We start from the raw sequence: 20,333 nt of genomic DNA on the forward strand, positions 1-20,333 counted from the left end.
CACCCGTGAAAATAAGGTGGCTGGAAACTAAGGCACTTGCTAAGAATTTAGCTCCAATTAATCCTGCCCACATAAATCTACATGTTGGGGCCAAAAATCCCAGATCAGTGTTTTCCTCATGGATTTACTCAGAGCAGTCGAATAAAGCATCGACCACGTCGGCATTATAATACTTAATTAGTTCATGGAACCTGCAGGAAATCGTGTCGTGTTTGACCCTAAGCTAAACTGGTGCATTAAAGGGGAGGGGAACCGTTTGGAGGGTTCAGTCAATACAAAGTTTTTAAAGCAAACTCTCTAAGAGCCACACTGTGGAACTTTACCGATCAGTGGAGAGGCTCAAATCCCAAAGCTAATCCTCCCTTTTTCTGCTCCCTTCACTCTCCTTGGCTGCTGCTTCTGTCAGAGCCCCTATTCATCTCCATCTCTCTCTCTCTCTCTCTTTCCAACTCACTTTTTCCTTCTCTTTATGTCATTTTTCTCTCACTCCCTTTTTCTTGTTCTTGCTCTATTGCTGTCGCCTAAACTCTCCTGTTGCTTTCTACGGTTTTCACACCCACTGCACCTCTGTCCCTGCCAGCTGAGACCTCGCTCTATCTCCTATATTCCCTCTGCCTCCCCTTTATCTCCCTCTCTCTTCATCTCTCTCCATCTTTCTTCTGGCCTGAGGGAGAGAGATCAAAATGTCTGCTGGAGGAACAGGGCAAGCAGTTTGTTTACACCTCATTATTACTGTTCCATATAGCCCCGCTGGGGGATACGCAGCACTTATTGTTGATGAAATGAGTCGCATACACGTACTCGCACACATGGACATGCACAGACAAACACGCACAAAGTAATACACTAGTAACCCCGAACACTCTTTCAATTCTTTATCTCCCTCTTTTTTCTCTGTCAACTTTCCCTTTGTCATTTTCTCACCTGTTTGCTGCCTGTTTCAGTTTAAGGATGCTTCTCTCTCTGGCACTGAAGCTCAGTCTGAATTTTCAGCAGGGCTCGATTCATGTTTTAATCATTGAGCTTGCTGAGGAGCTAGCAAGCAGTATAATGAGCAGCTGAAAGCATAACAAGGCAATATCCAACCGCTTCGAACGCAATGGAGGGGAAATAAATTTTCATTGCAACTGAAGTGCATTTGCATTGAAAGCTGCTCTTGATGCAGAATAATTAAAACATTGGTGACCATGTTGGAAACAAATTAAAGGGATGGGAGAGAGGGAGGGGTGGAGAGAGAAACGAGGAGGAGAGGGTGAAACCGAGGAATCGTCTGTCAGTTTTTCTCTAATGTAACTAGTGCAGGACTTACTGTATAATAATAGGCTGTATCAGGGGAAACACAACTATCTCGTTCTACTAAACATCCTTTACCCTTTGAGCCTGAACACAAACATGCATACACACATATTGCACGTTTTCAGTCGAGTGGTATCACTGCTTCTGCACTGGTAATACAGGATTATTATGCAGGAGCATGGGCAAATACTGTGGCGTCATGTGCTCATTGGAGTTTTTCTATTCAACATTCTTGGCAAAGTGGAACAGTCTCGGAGATTGCAGTTACATGTAATGTGCACATAGACAAACACACAAACATACAGAGACTGACCTGTGAGGTCATCAGTAGGCCAGGAGCCCAGTTCACAGGCTCGGCAGGTGTACTCATCGTACACAATCTCATTTTCTTTGCAGGGAGTGCACGTCCAGCAGCAGCTCACTTCACCTTTACGGATCACCTGAAAGGGACAGAATAAACAGTGTGCACAGTGTGTGCACCATCCACTGTATTATATAAAGACTGTTAACATAGCGGTCAACCCATTTGTGTGTATGATGAAAGGGAAAAATGACACTTATTTACTTATTCTGATTGGTTTTAAGTCTTGAAATTCAGCAAAGTCATACATTGGGCAAACATCTATCAGCACACGTGTAAAATATTAAGATCACATGAAAAATCACACTTTAATTAACAGTGAAAATCAGGATTTTTGAAAAATTAGGAAAAAATAAACTTTGCATTTACTAAATAATTACCATATTCAATATTTTTAAAACTGCATATGTGTATTTTTTTTTTAAATCTTAACTTGTTATTAGTTAGATATCAAATACTTGACTGTGTTCCGGTTTCCTGTAGTTTTGCGAGATACAGCCATTTTCTTATCATACTATATTTAGTCTTTGGGCACATGTATTCTACTACAGAAACAGTAGCGCCATGTGCACAAAGAGTGTATCTATTATGCTGTGAAAGACCCACTTTTCAACCAAACAGTGTGACCAATTTAAAAAAAACACCTCATTCTAGTTTGTGCTTAAGCAGCCCAGAGAACACTTCCATCAAAGGAAATTAATTTCAGTTGGAGGTACAAATGCATGGATAGTCAAAATGACGATTAACCGGCCTATTAGACATTTAATCTTATTCAAAAGAGGGGACAAAGAAAAAAAAGCTTAATTTATTCAACATGTAAAAATTTGTACACTGTACGCTGTACAGTAGAGCTGAATTCACAATACTGGCTTTAATGACCTTTTACGAACTGTAAAGAAAATACTTGTAAACGCCATATAACAAGACATTTTATGTGTTTGAGTCATTTTACCTTAATCTGTCCTTTGTCACAGGGTTCACTGCAGACCGACTTAATGACGCCGTCTCTGTTAGGCCAGATTTCATCGTCATCTATCTTCAAGCCTCTGTTGTCCCAACTGCCAACGTTAATGTAGTCGTAGTAGTCCTTCCCCATCTTTTTGAAGTTCATAATTTCATACCTGTGGATAAAAGGCACACATACACCCATCACATTAACACACATGGTCATGTTATGGGACCATACAAGCCAAAAGAGTATGGCAGCTTTGATGAGCTACAGAGCGTACCTGCCAGGTGAGTCTCCGTTCTCGTCAAATAAGATTCCCTCCCCTGACACACCTGTGAAGTTGGTTTTCATCAAAAAGTCCAGCAGTGTAGCACCATCTATAGGTCTCATGGCATCACACAGGCCCTTAAAATACATTAAAAAATCATGTCATATCCAACAAAAGTGTGGAAATGGTGGCCATCCATGTTGATACAATTTAAAGAAGTGAATGTAACTGCACATAGACAGTAAAAAAAAAAAATATCGCTTCAATGTACTTTAGCTGAGTTCTAACTAAAGTATAATAAAAACAGCTGGACTAATATAATATAAATATAAACCAAGCAATCAAAACACCAGCAGACTGAATCATCCATTCAAGTTTTATGAACATTTCAATGCTTCCTAATCAAACTGAATCATCTCATGAGGTTTCGTCAGAATTGAACAAGTGTGAAATATTACATTCCAGTTTGTCTGTAAGGATGAAATCTAAAGTCGTAACCACAATGTTACAACTAATATGAGTTGAAATCTGTGTTAGCAGCACTGATGTGTTTTCTGTCTTCACTAAATGTGTTTCAGTTTTGTAGCTTTCTACAAATTCCTCAGTTAACACATAATTCATAGTAATGTTTGTAGTATATGTGATCATCCAGAGTGCATAGCTTTCATACCGAAAAATGGCGTTCTCCCAAAACTAGAAAAGTATGTAAGCAAACTCACCTCCACATGTATCAAACTGTGCTTACGCCAGGTTCTGCACCTTTCCTTGATACATCCCAAAAACAATGACAAATCAAGGTGCTGCCACTGCAAGCGAGGTGTCTAAATTCAGCCGGTGCGTAATGTGTGCCAAAATCATTTTTACGCATTAGTTTATGAGCCACACTTAACTTGTTGTCCCAATTACACATCACATACGGGATCAAATATGCACCACACCTGACTTATTCTGGAAGGATTTCCAAATCACGTTTTTTCTCCGGGGGAGAGGGATCTGTGGTCATGGATCGCCTTGCACCTGCAGCGTTACCATCGCCATGTTAAACCAAAGGGGAAACAATCGGCGATCGGGACTTTGACACAGTAATTAAAGCAGGTTATCTGTGAAAAATGTGTGCGCTCCATATTAATCAGAATACTTACTTACAGAAATACTTTATTGATCCCTGGAGGGAAATTTGGTATATATGTATATAAAAAATAGTGGAAAAAGCAAAATATATAGACTTAAGAAAAAATACTATCTTAAAAAAAAACATCTATCCCCTCATATTTAGAACGGGATAGTGAGGGTGGAAAACGAGAGCTATAAACTGTAAATACAAAGCCAGTTGTGTGCAGTTTGAGTTTAGATACGAAACACATTTAAAAACAGCATATAAGACAGTACTTTACGCCAAAAACAAAAGTTTGCGGTGCCACCACACATTCTCACGGTAAGTTCACTTTTCATACATGTGGCGTGTGCAGGAAAAACAGCGTACGCAATGTTTTTGTGCGTATGCAGCGTTGATACATGAGGCCCCTGGTGTTTGCAGTTTGACAATCAGTCAAAAATGGCCACCATGGAAAAAAGGTAAAGTGTAATAAGGCAGCAATACCCAGCGGGTGGCTTCTTTTTGTCCAATAATTCCCACTCTCCACCCTCTCTCCCTCTCCATCCCTTAATCTTCTTCCTTTATCTCCTTGCTTTGTCCTAGTGTGTCCCTCTATTCATCCATCAGAGCAGCACCTACCTGATAGCCTGGGCAGAGTGCCCGTTGCATGTTATGCAGGCCATATGCCATTGAGTAGATGGCATTAATGACAAAGCCCATCTTAGTGTCCTGCGCATACTGCTGCCGAAGCGACTCCCGCTCTACAGAGGTGGGTGGGGGAGAAAAGGGAAAGAGAAAGGCAGGTATATCAGAGAAACTCTTAATTTCCCTTCTAATATTATGAAACACTGCATGCTTTTTTCCCCTGACATCAAAGACCACTCTCTTTCCTCTCATTTCTTCTCATCGGCCACTTCCCACCTCCACATCTTTTTTTTTTGTCTGCGTATTTCTGTGTCCTGTTCATTTGTATTTCACGTCCCGTTTCATTATAATACATGAGACATGACTCCCTTTGATGCAGCTCTCACACACCGTTTTGCCTATGAATGGAGGGATTCAAACAGAGAGAGAGAGAGAAAGATAGGGGGAGACGAATACAAAGAAATAAAGGGAGGGCGCACTCACAGCCACAAGGGACATTTCCAGATGAACCGGAAAGCTGTGTGTGTATCCATATGGAGGGTGTGTGTAGGTGTGTGTGTGTTCAGCCAGTCTGTTTGAATATTATTTGCATTAATAGTGGCCATTATGAAAGGCTGTCAGTAAAAATGCAGATTGTTACTGTAGCCTGTTACAAAAACAATGCGAGTCTCTCTTTCTCTGAACCCCAGATGGTTTTGAACAAAACAGGAGTACAATACTGCCCTACAAAGCCTAACTGCAGTAACTATGCAAAAGGGCCAAACTGTAAAAAACTGCTTTAAAGTTTAACGTTTTTTTATTGGCAAGCCAAATGGGTTATTGGTAGGTACGTGACATAACACCTATTTCTACATGTAATGATGATGTAATTTTTATGCTCAAAAATCATGTGAATTTATTTGACCTTTGACCCCAAAAATGTAGTTACTGCCCTCTGGTTTTGCTGTAAAAGGTTATAATAGTAATGCAACAACAGAGTGCAGTAACTACAATGTTGTTGTCTTCTTTCAGCTTTTATATTTTGTCTTCAGTGAATAAACATTTTCAAATTGATTTTGTTATAAATGAATTTAAAAGTGTTTAAGAACTCTATTCAAATATTTGCGTATTTGAGACTTAATATTATAAAGAAATGTTATATTTTAATCTTAATATCATTTTATCTCACTTTTTTACTTAATCACTATCTAGATAATAATGTCCCTTTCAAATAAACTTATAATTTCTATTATTTTTATGTTTAAATTCATATATATATAAAAAGCAGACCGTGGACAGTGCAATTACTGCTTGGTTTTGAGTTGGATATTTTGGTTTTTATATAATTATTTCTCTGAAATGAAGCAAAATTGAAATCTAAAACTTTGTCACAAGATAAAACAGACATCAAGGAGTTCATTTTTAGTTATAACTCAAATTTGACCAAAAATGTAGTTACTGCAGTTAGGCTTTGTAGGGCAGTACACTGCTGTAACTCACCCAACTACGAGACACTCTATGTCCATACTCACTGCTACATGTGTTTAGAGAAGTACATGTGTATGTTTATTTGTATTTATACTCACTGCTACAGGTGCGGTTGTATTTGCTGCTCTCCTGTGGGTGACCTTTAAGTCGACAGTGGAAACGATGCTGCCAGAATTCTGGAAACCAGGGGTTCCTCAGGTTGTTTTCGGGACGAAGTTTAAGGTAGTACTCATCAAACCACTTCACATCAGCCGACTGGAGCTTGATGGTAATTCCACCTGCTGCTTCCCTAACGAAGCCATCTGTTACATCATACCGGTCCGCCCATCCATCACTGCAAAGAAACACACAAGGAAAGACAAGAAGATTAGCAAACAGCATCAATTTATCTGCCCCACTGATTCAAAATCAAAACAAAATTTGCATTGTTTGCTCTGAATGTGAAGGAACCATTTGATCGTTCCACAATACTTATTCAGATTATACTGCAGAAGCCTTTTAGAGAACTTAATTGGACATTTGTGCTTTTCAGACGTCATTTTCGGCAGGAGAAGACTGAGGTGGAACAATGTGGGAAAATTGTCTTTGTGATTTTTTTGGTCTTATCATAATTGAAGGTATAAATAATGGGGCTGACTCAATAGGTGCATTCCCATTCATGTGTTTATGCACATTTCCAATTTGTGCATGAAAAAATGTAGAATCGAAAAAATTGAAAAAACCCTGAAAAGGTTTTTAAAGTTCATGTGCCAGTCAAAGCAAAATGCAATGGAATAAGATGTTAACAAAGCATGTGACTTCTACATCCTGAAACATCTGGATCGCTAAAGAGACAATGTAATCATCTGACAGAACCTTCCTCACATTAATACATGAAACAATCAGGAATGGCATATTTCCATTGAGTTTTCTACATTGTTTTACACCCTTTATCGTTCAACAAGTACCCTTTGTATCATGTCATCCTGTTTCACCCTTTTCTTATGCAATTGTAAAATGGTTTTCAGACAGGAGAATTGGCACCATCTGCTGCTTCATCTCAATTAATCAATAATCGCATAACAATTGTGGATGGAAACAAGTATTCAGTCCCATTTTTGGATGGACACCTGGCAAATAAGTGAGGTCGAATAAGCCTCCCAGTAGCAGGTCTTACACCTTATTTGGTCTCCATTACTGATTTCAGTGTCCCTGTTTCTATGAGAGCGTCTAATGTCTAAAAGGAATATGTGTGCTGTCTGCTGGGCTGTTAGTGGGCTAGCAGCCCCTGTAGGATTTAATACTGCTATTTGAAATAATCAACCTGATTGGCTGAGCTTGTACTATACATTAAAATCATAATGGTCAAAGATGCAAAGATGAGTGGGTCAGCCTCTAGAGCCCATTAGAGAGCAATTTGCTATACACAACTATGAGTGTGTGTGTGTGTGTGTGTGTGTGTGTGTGTGTGTGTGTGTGTGTGTGTGTGTGTGTGTGTGTGTGTGTGTGTGTGTGTGTGTGTGTTTGTGTGTGCGTTGCATGCAGTGAACAGTTGACATGCCTGTTATTGGATGAAATTACATTCTGGGGTTGAGAGGTGAAACACAAGGGCAACAACATGTCACCATCACAAATAACACCTATTTCACGCCCTCAGAAACACACACACACACACACACACACACACACACACACACGGATGAAGACATTAACTTGGTGAGTGCTCCAGTTTCCTGGGAGGAAGGGACAAACAAAGGGAATGCGCAACAGAAAGACGGGGAATAATAGCGAGAGACAGAAGCAGAAATAGAAAATCAGGGAGAAAAACAGTGAAAGGAGGCACAAACAGAATGATTAGCACAGAGGACATGTGGGAGGGAGCGCTTACATCATTATGGGCAATGTCCAAAGCGCATCATATCGCTGACAAATAGGCATAAACATTACGCACACACACAAACACGCACACACACACACACACCAGCCTGGTGCTGAGATGATCTAGGTCAAATGGAGTATTTTGGCTGCAGCTCAGCAGCCATGCCCCGTCAGACACCAGCAATACGAATATAACCACCTCACAATGCACACACTGACAAAGTGTGGAGACATATCGCTGTAGTTGGCATTTTTTGGGGGGAAAATTTAGGTTTACTGCTCCTCAAGGAGGCACAGATGGCACAGTGAGTGCATGTGTGTGTCTGTGAGAGAGAGAGAGGGAGAGATAAAGAGGGGAAGGGAAAGAGGGAGAAGTGGATGTGAATGACAAGTCTTCTCTCCTTCTTTCACAACTACTGCCAACATAGCCTCAAGCAGGACAATGATCCTCAGCTCTTCCAGTGGAAATTATCTTTTCTTTCCTTTCTTCCTTTCTTTTTCTCTCTTTCCCTCCCTCGCTCTCTCCGAGCCTCCAGAGAACAAAACTCATTTTCTCCTACAGCAGGCCTTCCAGCCTCAGTCAGCGTGTGTGTGTGTGTGTGTGTGTGTGTGTGTGTGTGTGTAAACTGCCTTCTCCGTCTGCTACCATTTGTGTCCCTCTAAGTTTTTCTTCTTTATTTCCGTTGTTCTTCTTGTCACAAACTGCCTCCAAGCAGTGGTCATAAATCATGGTGGGAGCATTTCTAGATGGATTTTCATTACACGAAAAATGATGCCTGTAACCATATAAATAAATGTGAGTAAGTATGTGATGTGTGTGAGTGTCAAACATGGGATGGCTTGTTGTCTTGTTGTCACAGATGAGTGATTTAGTGACACTGCCTTGTTAAAAAGTGTATTTACATATTTATTTTTGGTGATAAGACTTGAAATATGTGTCAGATATGTTTAGATGTTGCATTCAAAAAAATGAAAACTCCAAACAAAGCCCGGACCAGTCATTCATGGTTAAGGTCAATGGTTCCCAACTTCGGGGGCGGGGCACCTGTTACACAGAAGCAGCCATTGTAAACTATCTTTAAAAGGGCAGACACTTACTTACACTAAACCGCTGAACCATTTGACATCTCTCAGGAGTGTAAACAAACACTTGTTTTCTCTAATTTCTTTTTCATTTTAATGCCTGGTACAACAAAGAATATTTGTTTGGACACACATAATGATAACAACAAAAATAGCTCAAAGGAGTTTAATTTAAGAGCTGATACCTAGACAGACATTTTCCATGGTTTTCTTGATAATGATTTTGGTTATTATCAAGCTATTTGTACCAGGCATTAAAATGTTTTGCAAAAGTGGCCCCCAGGCAAAGCAAGTAGATGATCATTTGTTCATTTAACTGGTTGAATGATTTGCTCATATTGATCTATATTGTATTTTGCCATAACTTAAAGGCAACTGGCTGTAAAATAAGGTGAAAAGTAAATCAATGGAGCTTGAAATAGTTTTAGAGTTTGAATAGAGTTTGTAAGTCATGGAGATACGCACTGCTGCTCAAACTGTTGACCGATTGTGCGTCTGCTGTCATGCAGAGCAGCAAAGTGCTATCATCACACCACATGTCTTCACAATGGATCAATCAGTAGCTCCCCTGTGGGAAGAATTAATAGAATTTGGGGTATGAGTATTTGCTTCTAGTCTGTGTTCAACACAATGTTGTATTAACAGTATTAGTGGAAGGATAAAAAAACATAGAAAGTGAAAAAAGGAGGAAAGAGAAACAATGAACACAGATGAAGAGATTGAGGAGTGAGGCAGCGAAAAAACTGATTCAGAAGTCAACAAGCAATAATCATTAATCAGCACCTTTGTCATCCTGTCAATAGTTTTCTTCTGTTTTCTCTCACACAGTTTTCTCTCCCCATCTGTCTCTTTCACCTTCTCTCATTAACACCTTCAGCTTTCCCTCGGGCCCCTTCGCTCTGTTTTTCTGCCCTCCTCTTCTTCCCTATCCTCCCCGCTCTGTCACATTCCACTGCATCCATCTGCCAATATGTCCTCCCCTCTTTTTTCATGTTTTCCAACGTGATAACTCAAACACATGCACGGCATGTATTGTCTCTCATGCTGCATCTGTTTTTTGTTTTTTTATTTGGAGCCTTTTTTTTTTTTTTTTCACTTTTTGTCTGTCACTAATCTATTTCTTTCACCTGCAGCTACTCAGAGGCCAACATGACGAGCAGCAGCACATACATAAATACGCTCACAACACCTGCACGTATCTGCAGCACCTAAAAGTCAAAATATATCTGAAAAGTTCATATTTTCCAATAAGCAACTCTCTTCAGCTTTATTTGTGCTGCTGAGGTTTTGAACCCAATCGGTGACCTTCACACACTCATCACCTTATTGTCTCACAAAACGGCTTCACTCTCACTGAATTATATCGTCTCAGATCAAATATCCAAATTAAACAAATAGAGACACTTATCACTGATGAGAAATATGGAGTGTTTTATCACCAAATTTCTAATTGCCCCTTCAGGAAGTAATATGTTTCTCTCCAGTACAAGCACTGAAAATGATTTGCTCTGTTCTGTCTCGCATAAATAGCATAGGAAATGTGATTTAATAATTTCCCGGTTAGCACAGTAACTCCCACACAAGCTGCAACAACAAAAATAACAACAATACATTTTTCTGAGTCCCACACATTTATTTAATAATAACTTTTTTTTTTTTTTTTTTTAGGTTTTCTAACGTGTAAATCAATAACTGTTGTTTTGGTCTCAGGTGTGTTTCTAATAACTGTTGTGCTAAATTGGACAAAGTATCATGAAATGGTACATTTAAACAACAATACAGTGACCTCATAATCCTCATAACTGAATTTTCTAACATAGCTGAATGAAAGCAAGGATCAATGATACAGCACAGCTTTCACTTATACCAGCCTGAAAAAGAAGCATGTAAGAGATGTAAATGTAAGATGTGACAGTGATCGCTGCATGTACGGTTTTACAATGATGCAGTGCTTTTTCTCTAACACAGTGAAGTCTGTCTTCACCTGTGCTTGTTTGGTATCTTGGTGGCTCGCCTTGCATCAAAGTAGGCGGATGAGGCACAACAGGGGTTCAATGTTCCTGTCTTTGAAACAGCAAACTGCAGCTGAGACTTAACACAAGGCTCGAAATAGGTCTTTGGTAATCATTGTACCACAATAAAACCACTTTTACAGTTATAGATAGATTATAGAGTCATGAAGTGTTGCTGTGACTTGAAGCAGAGACATGACACACTACACATTGGTCCACGATCAATAAAAGTATGCCGTAATTCATGATTCACAGCATGTTATCAGGAAAGAGGTGTTAGAAACCGACTTCCTGGAACAATAATACAAACAAACAAGCACAGTGTGTATGATGCTGGCTGTCTAATGTTTAGAAAAGGCTTAAAAAGGACAACTATGTAAAATCACCAAAAGAGACACAAAATGAACACAGAAAAAAGACACTAAAAAAATTGCATGTAATGGCAAAAAACATGTAAAAGGACCCAAAAAAGACGCCAAATGACCAAATAAAGACACAAAATGACCAAAAAAGACATACAAAACCAACAAAAGATGACAGCTGACAGTGACTGTAGTGTCCTGCGCAACCACCACCTGCTGCCGTCTAAATGTAATGTCCATCGCTGACATTGACAGCGGAGATTTCCTTTCATTTCCTTCACTGGGTCACCAGCGGCCATGCTTTTACTTCAAAACTGCATCTCCTAAAACAAGCTCAAGGGGATAATTTCCCAGAAGAGTTTCTGGCTAAAACTGCTGGTAACCGCTTCTGAAAATGATGCTGCCGCTGGTCTGATAAGGAGGACGACTCAGGAGAGCAAACATACCACAGATACTCTCTCTAACATAGTAACCTTTGCTCTGTTTTACAGGTCTACCTAGAAGCACGAACAACATCATTCCTCTTTTGCTTTGCCCTGGTTACAGCTTGGTCAAAGTCACGGACATGATGGAACATGTGGTGGAAGGTAAAAAAATATATCATATGCTCGTCTTTCTGTCAGGCGCAGCATCAGTTCCTTCACTATGACACACTACACAAAATAAAACCATTGATTGTTTGTCCAGACGCCCATTGTCATTCCTGACGCAACCCAACACCCTCATCTGCAGGGTCGAGCTCTAATCAGAATAATGTTGTGAATGTGTTGCCTGAAATTTGCATTAGGAGACTGAACTCTCAATTACAAACTGTTCAATTACAAAGTGTTGGTAAGTCATGGTGAAGAGTACAAAGCTATAAAGGAAAGAGAGGAGCTGATTGACACTAGTCACTGATTGTACTGAAGTTTTGCAATCTTTGCGCTCAATTCAAAAGACGGCAACCTATGGAGCAGGTGTGGGCAATTCACTTCCCCGGGGGGCCAAAAGAGTTACTGTGAAGGTTGCAGAGGGCTGAACCAAAACTCTGAACTAAATTCTGCACAAAAAAATGTATTTAATTTTCGCTTTATAAAATGCAGTAAATTATCTGGTTTTGAGCTGCAACTGGTAAGAATACATGTTATGATAAGACTATGTTCATGTGGAGTGGAGTCAAATATAGCAGTAAAAAAAATGTAAAAACTCCAATTATTATCATTATCATTAACACAACATACATTCAAACCACAAAAATGATATAGAGCATGTATGTTTGCAGTAAATCAACAATTACTTAACTTTATGCAAAAAGAAATAAGAGTTTTTCACAAGGTAACAAGGTAACTCAGTGTTTTTTCTGTGCATACTCATGCCTGCAAGAATAAATCGCCTTCAAAAGCACAATTGACTTCTAATTTTCGGGTATCCTTGCGCGGGCCGGACAGGGACAGCCAACGGGCCCAGGTCTGCTATAGAGTCTTGTCAGCTGTATGGCTTTTGAAACAAATGCACAAAAATACACACAGATGTATACAGATAAACATTTACACTATGGAACTGTGTGGGCGATGTTGCTGCAAGAAGAAACCTTTAGAAAAGCTCTTCAGGGTAAATGTATACACTTATCAGAGTGAGAAAAAGTAAGTGTATGTGTGTGCATTTATGTGTGTGTGCATAAGGGGGGGGCAATAGATGTCTATGTGTGTATTATCATACAATAGGCTGATCAATCACTTGTTCTATTCTTGATCAAGTTAACTGTTTTTAATGACATCCTGGTTCTCTCTCTCTCTCTCTCTCTCTCTCTCTGTCTGTCTGCACATGTCTAAGAGCCCAAGGCCGTTGCCATGGTTTCCAGCCCACGCTCAACCTGCTGTCTGTACTTTGTGTCTCATTAGAGCACACTGGATTTTAAGTGTATGCACACACACACCCACACAAGTGCACCCTCTTTCTCACATACACACATACTTACTTTTCTATTCACTATTCAATTAACATTAGACGGCCTGTCTCTACCAATATTGGAAATGCTATTTGCATAATAGTACAGTATGCCAGTGTTTTAGGCCAATGTTCTACCTTAAGCAGAACTTTTACAAACCAGTTCTGCATACTGTGGCCTGGGGCAATTGCCTTTCCAATCTGTTCATTCAAAGTATAAATAGAAAGTGGAACTCATTTGCGAGTGATTATTAATTTTCACTTGGTTCTTTCTTGGTTGTGAAATCCATCTCAAGCAAGAAGTTTTTCACTCTTTGAATTCCAGCAAAGGTCGGCCGGTGGGATTTAGTGACAAGAATACCTAAAAGCACAAAAAGATGCATCTTTCATGCAACATGCAACTTGACAATACAATTTCTGATGTACCCTTTGTTGAACATCTTTACCAGCTAAGAGAGTGCTACTAGCTATAATTACAAATGAACAAGAATGCGATTCAAAAATATGTCAAAAGAGCTGAATAGATGAGACTATCAATGGCCTAAAGTAGAAGCAGAGTGCTATGATGAACCTTTTACAAGGTCTCTCTCTCTCTCTCTCTCTCTCTCTCTCTTTCCAACTCTCTGTCAAAACAAGAAAGTTGCATTTAGATACAAAGCAAAAAGGATTTTAACTGAATTCTTTCTCAACAATAGCAGTCAATGGACATACTGTTGCTGTGACGATGAGCAGCAACTGCGTTACAGCTTAGATTTATTTTCAAATTAATCAGAAACTCAGATTATCTTCCAGACTCTTTTCTATTGTTTGTCTCTGTACATTTATAGAGCAACAGAACTAATTGACCACAAATGGCAAATATGATTCAAATTGTATGCTTTTCGAACTTAAGTATTAATGCTTAATGTTCAGCTCCTCTGCATCCATATAAAGAGGGCCAGTCTGACAGCTCCCTGGAAGTGAGGCCAAAACATCTCAATCACCTGCTGGTGGACGGCTGCAGTATAGATAATTCCCACCCCCTCCATGTTAACAGATGGGACATGAGCCAAACTAGTACACTTCAAATGTGACGTTTTCTGTCATTTTGTCTGATAAGTTTGGTTTTAATTCATTTCATGGTATAAAACGGGGGTGTAATGTCCTGATTGACAGCTGTTTGGGCGAGATCTCGATACCACTGTTCCACCAGACAATCACGATCAAGACTGGCTCAGAATGACATGGTTTCACTATTTTACAGTGGGAGGAAGTGGAGATGCATCATCCATTCATTATACAGTCTATGGTCGACTTTGCTTGCATTGATGCTGCACTTAAATATTGCTGTACACTGTAAAAAGAAGACAAAAAGCTGGACATGGTAAAGGTAGCAGTGTAAATAGAACCAAATCAAGAGCTGACTGGATCATTACATCTCTCGAGCTTAACAAGGCCATCCCTGTTGAGCACTTAGTCTGAATTAAAGTGAGTTGATGATATTTGATCAGTGAATGAAGCACAGTGTTTTGGTATACGCAGCTTAAGGTGAATGTTTATTTGTGCCATTGTTTCCCTTTGACCTCCGTCATGTTGTGCTTGGTTACAATACTTGTTTGATGAGAGAGAAGAGAGTGGAGGCATGCATTTCCATTTTATTATTGTCATTTCAGAGTACAAATTTGGATTGTTCTGTAATCACTAGAGCTCGGGAAAATAAGGTCGCAGGTTTTGAATTGGCAAAATATTTGGATCTGATCTAAGGCTGTGCTGCCAATAGGTCACTTTAGTAATTAATGTCTGAGTTCAATAATATCATGCCACCCGACCCCAACCCACCCACTCTCTAGCTGCCATGGCAACCTGGCAGAGATTCTAGATGAGCATCTGCTGCTTACAACCACACACACACACACACACATACACACCAGCAGTCCACCAACCAAACCTGACAACAGTAATTAGCTGGACAGACAACACAAGTGCGGAAAGAGAACACAGAGCACACACACAGGCAGACGGTTAAAATCTGACAGAATGCAAAAAAACCCAAAGAGAAACATTGTAAGCTGCTCTGCATGCCTGTGAACATCTGAAACTTAGGTGTTGGCAGCTCAACAGCTGTACATGCGCAAGCTCTGCTGTCAAAATGTGAACCCAGAAAACAAACAAACATGGATGTTATGAAAAGGATTGTGTTGGATTTTGGTTGCTTAATGCATTAAAAAATCTGCAGTGCATAAACCCACATTTAAGTCAAGGTAGCTGAAGGCTCCCCAAGCACCACAACACAGCAACAACTGTCAATTTGTGTCAGCACAGAAAGTAATCTGCAGCAGAATATTTGAACCAAATAGGAAAATACATGCAAAACACCGGTACGGTGTGCTTTTTGATAGATCTATGCACAATTTGTGATGGACAGAGCTCACTAGGTGGGATACTAAGAGGAAAAGCACTGAAAATGATAACTGATGTGGCTCATTTGTCGCATGTCAATTGAAGCTTCAGTGGCACAATACAGCAATCAGGTGGGAAATAATAACCATACATACACCATAGAACCAGTAGTATTTTAGGAAGAGATAGTTATGTAGGCAAAAAAGTTTGTATATTACAGATATCCCCATTATTGTTTATATGCATTTCTATTTCACCTACATTATATGAAATTCAAAAACACAGAACCGGCGGTGTTATGGGAGAAGGTCGTTATTGATATTGAGTAGCCTCTAATGTTACATCAGGCAGGAGGGCAACTGTTGGGTACTGCTGCTGTAGTTAGTTAGTTGGCAGCAGGACACTGGCAAAGCCATCAGCCATCTTTTATATTTTCTTACAGGTGTGAAAGTCACATAAAGCACAGAAAATCATAACTCTATACTATTTATTAGGTTAATTTTGTCATGACAGTCATTATGGATGATGCGGGGTGGATCTGCTTTGTTGACACAACTGCTGAGGGTGTAAACTTTTGTTTTTCTTATTTTTAGACCTTTAGTAGTACAGTATACCCGTTAGCAGCAGTGGTAGCTGTTTTCTTTTAGCACTGCAGAATCACAACTGAATTGCTTATGAAAGCTAAGCTGACTGAGCTAACATCAGCTAAGAGTCAGTATAGGTAAACTAAATTGATTAAATTATCTACAGGATAAATGAAAAAAAAAACTATACGGAACGGTTGCAGAAAAAACAGCTCTGGTCGATGCGTCTTCATTTGACGCTCCAAAATCGTAACAAGGTCAAAGTAGAGGCATCAAAGTAGTTTGACGCACCACATGACACGGTGCGTGTTGGGCAATTTAACAGCATCTTTAAACGCCAGGCGCTTTTAAGTGCGTTTGGGCCTTAAGAGACAACTCAGTCAGATTGTCTTCACTGATGGATGGTGAAAAAGATCTGTTCAGTGGCCTGGATGATGTTCTTTTTCCACAGGAAGAAAACAAACACTGGATCTAAGTTAAAAAAAGCTCAGAGAGTTGCATGATGTGATGCAATAATGCATGTTGTTGTTGTTGAGGCTCTATGATTAAAGGCTTCTGGATTTGGAGAGGGGAGAGGCCTTCACAGCGAGATGAAAGCAAAATATTGGCTTCAGATACTGTGATTTTCAAATGACTAAGCACACTCCTTGTTAAAGTCACTCTTTATATTTTTCATTGTCTATTTAGCACATAGACGAGTCGCATGAGTGGCATTGCGCGGCGTCTGAAAAATATGAATCAACTTATCAATTCATGAAGGGTTTTCGAGAGAGGCTTTTGGAAGAAAATGAGCTCTGACATTTTTTTTTTTTCCAAACTGTAATTTGAACGGATTTTATCAGCCAGTGCTCGGCCATGACACCTCATCTATAAACAGCCTCAGCCAAACGGAGGTCAAAGTTCACCATGACAACAGCAGAACTCATTAAGCCAAATGTCAAAACTGTCTCACACACAGACACAGTGGTGCTAAACTCTGAGTGTGTGTTACACAGAAAGAGATGGATGCAAGGCCTGTTTCCATGTGTGAACCCAACTGTGTAATTATTATGTGAGTGATCGGACCACTTTACACGCCCGTCATTCAATAACACACACACACGCAGCACAACTGCCCACGCCTGCTTACCTTGGCAGCAGGTTCACTTTTACTCATCTATCGCTGCCACACTTCATTACCCTTTGTCTCAATTTTTTTGACAGTCTCTCACCTCTCATCTTTTTCTGGTATCTCTTTTTTCCCCACATATGGATTGTCTTCTTTTTTTTTTCCCTTTTCCCCATTTCTTAAATGTTTTTTATTTCTTCCTTCTTTTCTTGTTATGTTGATGATCTTATGGTACATAACCACAAGATCCATAATGTTTCCTATGCATTGTCTATGTAAGCAGCCTTGTAATGAGTTCTGGCAGTGTTGGGGCACTCCAGGAGATGGGGCATTTGATTGGCCATTCGTCATTTGCATAAAGTTCTCTCGGCTAATTTATGCAAATCAGGGACAGAACACACCGTTTCTGGAAATAGGAAACCAAAAAAGGTTCAAATGAATGGCTATAATGTGCTTTTTTTCTCACCTCAAATCAGAACTATTTTTTTTGTAAAAATAAGACATTATTTCCATATAAGGCAATGTGTTGGTCCAGTTTGAAATTCAGAAGCAGACAGCCCAGGAGCGAAAGCATCTGTGTGGCTTGTATGTTTCCTTTGTTGGTTCAAAGTCATGAAAGATCAATTGATAACCAATCCTTTCAATGCTTGAAATAAAGCCAAAAAAACCTTCCATTGTGCATTGGTTTCTTGTTTCAGGGAAGGAAAGCACCTGTCAATCATCTGTTTGACACAGACTAGTGGCATGCCCATCAGGCATCTGATGCTGGGAAGCAGCATGACCTGCATCCAAAAACACCCCTGTGGGCATATAGCCTACCATTAGGTTTTAGTGCTGTGCATTTTCTATCTATCTATATATCTATCTATATATATATCACTTGTTCTCTGTTCTAGCTGTGTCTTTTTCTCAGTCAGTCACTAGCTAACCATCTTTCACATTATTGTTTCCTTCTCCTTCCAATTTATTCTGTTTCTCTGCTGCTTTATTTGCTATTTATTTTCCAGACTATTACTTATTCTTTCACAGAGCACAATTTCAATGGCAGATTATCACTGATATTCAGTTACCTGACTGCGTGAGGGAAAAAAGGAAAGTAAATGAAGAAATATCTGGTTCAGACTGAAAAACTATTCATATCTATAAGGTATGCAGTGGTGGAATGTTACTAAGTACATTTGCTCAAGTACTGTACTTACAATTTTGAGGTACTTTTACTTTACTTGAGTATTTCCATTTATGTAACTTTATACTTCTACTTCATTACATTTAGAGGCAAATATTGTACTTTTTACTCCACTGCATTTAGCTGACAGCTTTAGTTACTTTTCAGGTTGAGATTTAACATAAAAAACATGATAAAGTTAAAGTGATTACAAACTCTTATAAATTTAACCACAAAACAGTATATTAAGTCATCAAGGAATAGCCATACCAGACTACATTACAATACTGCTTACATAAATGCATCAATAATAATAATCAAATTATATATTTAGAATATATGAAACAATCTAAGTGGGGCCATTCTGCATAATGAGTACTTTTATTTTTGATACTTTAAGTACATTTTGATGCTGATAATTTTGTACTTTTACTTCAGTAAGTTTTGAATGCAGGACTTTTACTTGTAGTGGAGTCCTTTCACAGTGTGGTATTAGTACTTTTATTTAAGCAAGATATCTGAATACATCTTCCAACACTGAAGGTATGTTATACAAATCACCACAACTGGAAAAAGTAAATTTCGCCCAGGGTCAGAACATTAATTAGACTACAATTAAATAATAGCATTTTCTTCCAGTGATTCTGTTTAATTCTAGACGCCAATCTTAACACTTTCCATCGCTTCAAACTCTAACCTTAGAAATTCCCTTACTTCCTCATCTGTCTGTAAAGATAGGTTACACAGATAGATACAGATACACACAGACACCTTCTCACACTCTCACACACACACACACACACACACTTTGTCCAGGCTAGTTCAGGCGTACAGAGGGTATTTCAGATTGTGGCATTTTTGCAAATTTCCCCTGGGCTTCAGACAACAGTCGCTGATTTGATATATGACAGGGAGACAGCAACAAAACTGTCAAGGCAAAAGAGGAAGAAGACACAAAGAAAGTTACAAATACACACACAAAAAATTTCAATAGAGGTGGGCGGAGAGAAAAAAGGAGGCAGGCAGAGAAGGGAAGGGAATAAAAGTATAACGAAGTCGGGGAAAGTATACCATTCATAGAACCTGGATTACTGTTGTCCCCAGACAGACAACCCATTCGATTCATTCTCATTCTGGACTGACTCATCGAAACAAACTATAGCTCAGAGAAGGTCACTTAGAGAAGGAAGAAGTGATGGAAACTAACAAAAAGCTCTTTCCTAATAGAGAAAAATGACGGTTCAAATCAGCAATATTTCTTTTCCATATGACAGTTCCATTTTTTTAGCATGCTAACTTCAGCAATGTATAATGTATTGACCTTCAGGGCCTGTTCAAACTCACTCCATCACTGTTTGTCATTGAGAAAAGTCTGCTTGGAAAATATGTCAAACGCAATGAGGAGAAGAAGAAACAGAAGTTGATGCAAAAACATCACAAAACTGTGTTTTAAGATGGTTATGTTTGTATATTATATATGATTAAATCTCCGACTTCTCCTGTCTGCATGTTGAAGTGAGTGAGAACCCAAAGTTGCTCCCCGGGTGCCATAGAGTGTCTGCCCACTGATGGTGAAGGGTTAAAGAAGACAGGCTGAATTCACCAAGTTGTGATGTGTATGATTGTTTGTGACGATAAACAGAGTGCTGCAGGAATGAGTCAGAAAACCTGGAAATAGGGTTAGCCTTTTAGACAGTTTCTTCACCTTGAAGTCAATGGGTTTTTGTTTAGATTCCTGAAATAAATTCTGCACCTAACACAAGCTTAAGAGAGTT

General features: G+C 39.3%; 1 protein-coding gene across 2 annotated transcripts in view; it reads right to left on the minus strand.

The window, feature by feature from the left end:
• grm5b (glutamate receptor, metabotropic 5b) overlaps positions 1–20,333 on the minus strand; it is an 89,871-nt gene that overhangs the window by 19,371 nt on the left and 50,167 nt on the right. For both annotated transcript variants that reach the window (XM_059330878.1, XM_059330880.1), the window contains exons 7-11: positions 6,181–6,416; positions 4,610–4,731; positions 2,887–3,011; positions 2,610–2,778; positions 1,610–1,736 (exon numbers count right to left, since the gene is read on the minus strand). In XM_059330878.1, coding sequence (XP_059186861.1) covers positions 1,610–1,736; positions 2,610–2,778; positions 2,887–3,011; positions 4,610–4,731; positions 6,181–6,416 — 779 coding nt within the window. The remainder of the gene's footprint in view (positions 1–1,609; positions 1,737–2,609; positions 2,779–2,886; positions 3,012–4,609; positions 4,732–6,180; positions 6,417–20,333) is intronic.

The sequence above is a fragment of the Centropristis striata genome, chromosome 4, assembly GCF_030273125.1.
Source record: "Centropristis striata isolate RG_2023a ecotype Rhode Island chromosome 4, C.striata_1.0, whole genome shotgun sequence".
In the NCBI taxonomy this organism is placed as follows: Eukaryota; Metazoa; Chordata; class Actinopteri; order Perciformes; family Serranidae; genus Centropristis; species Centropristis striata.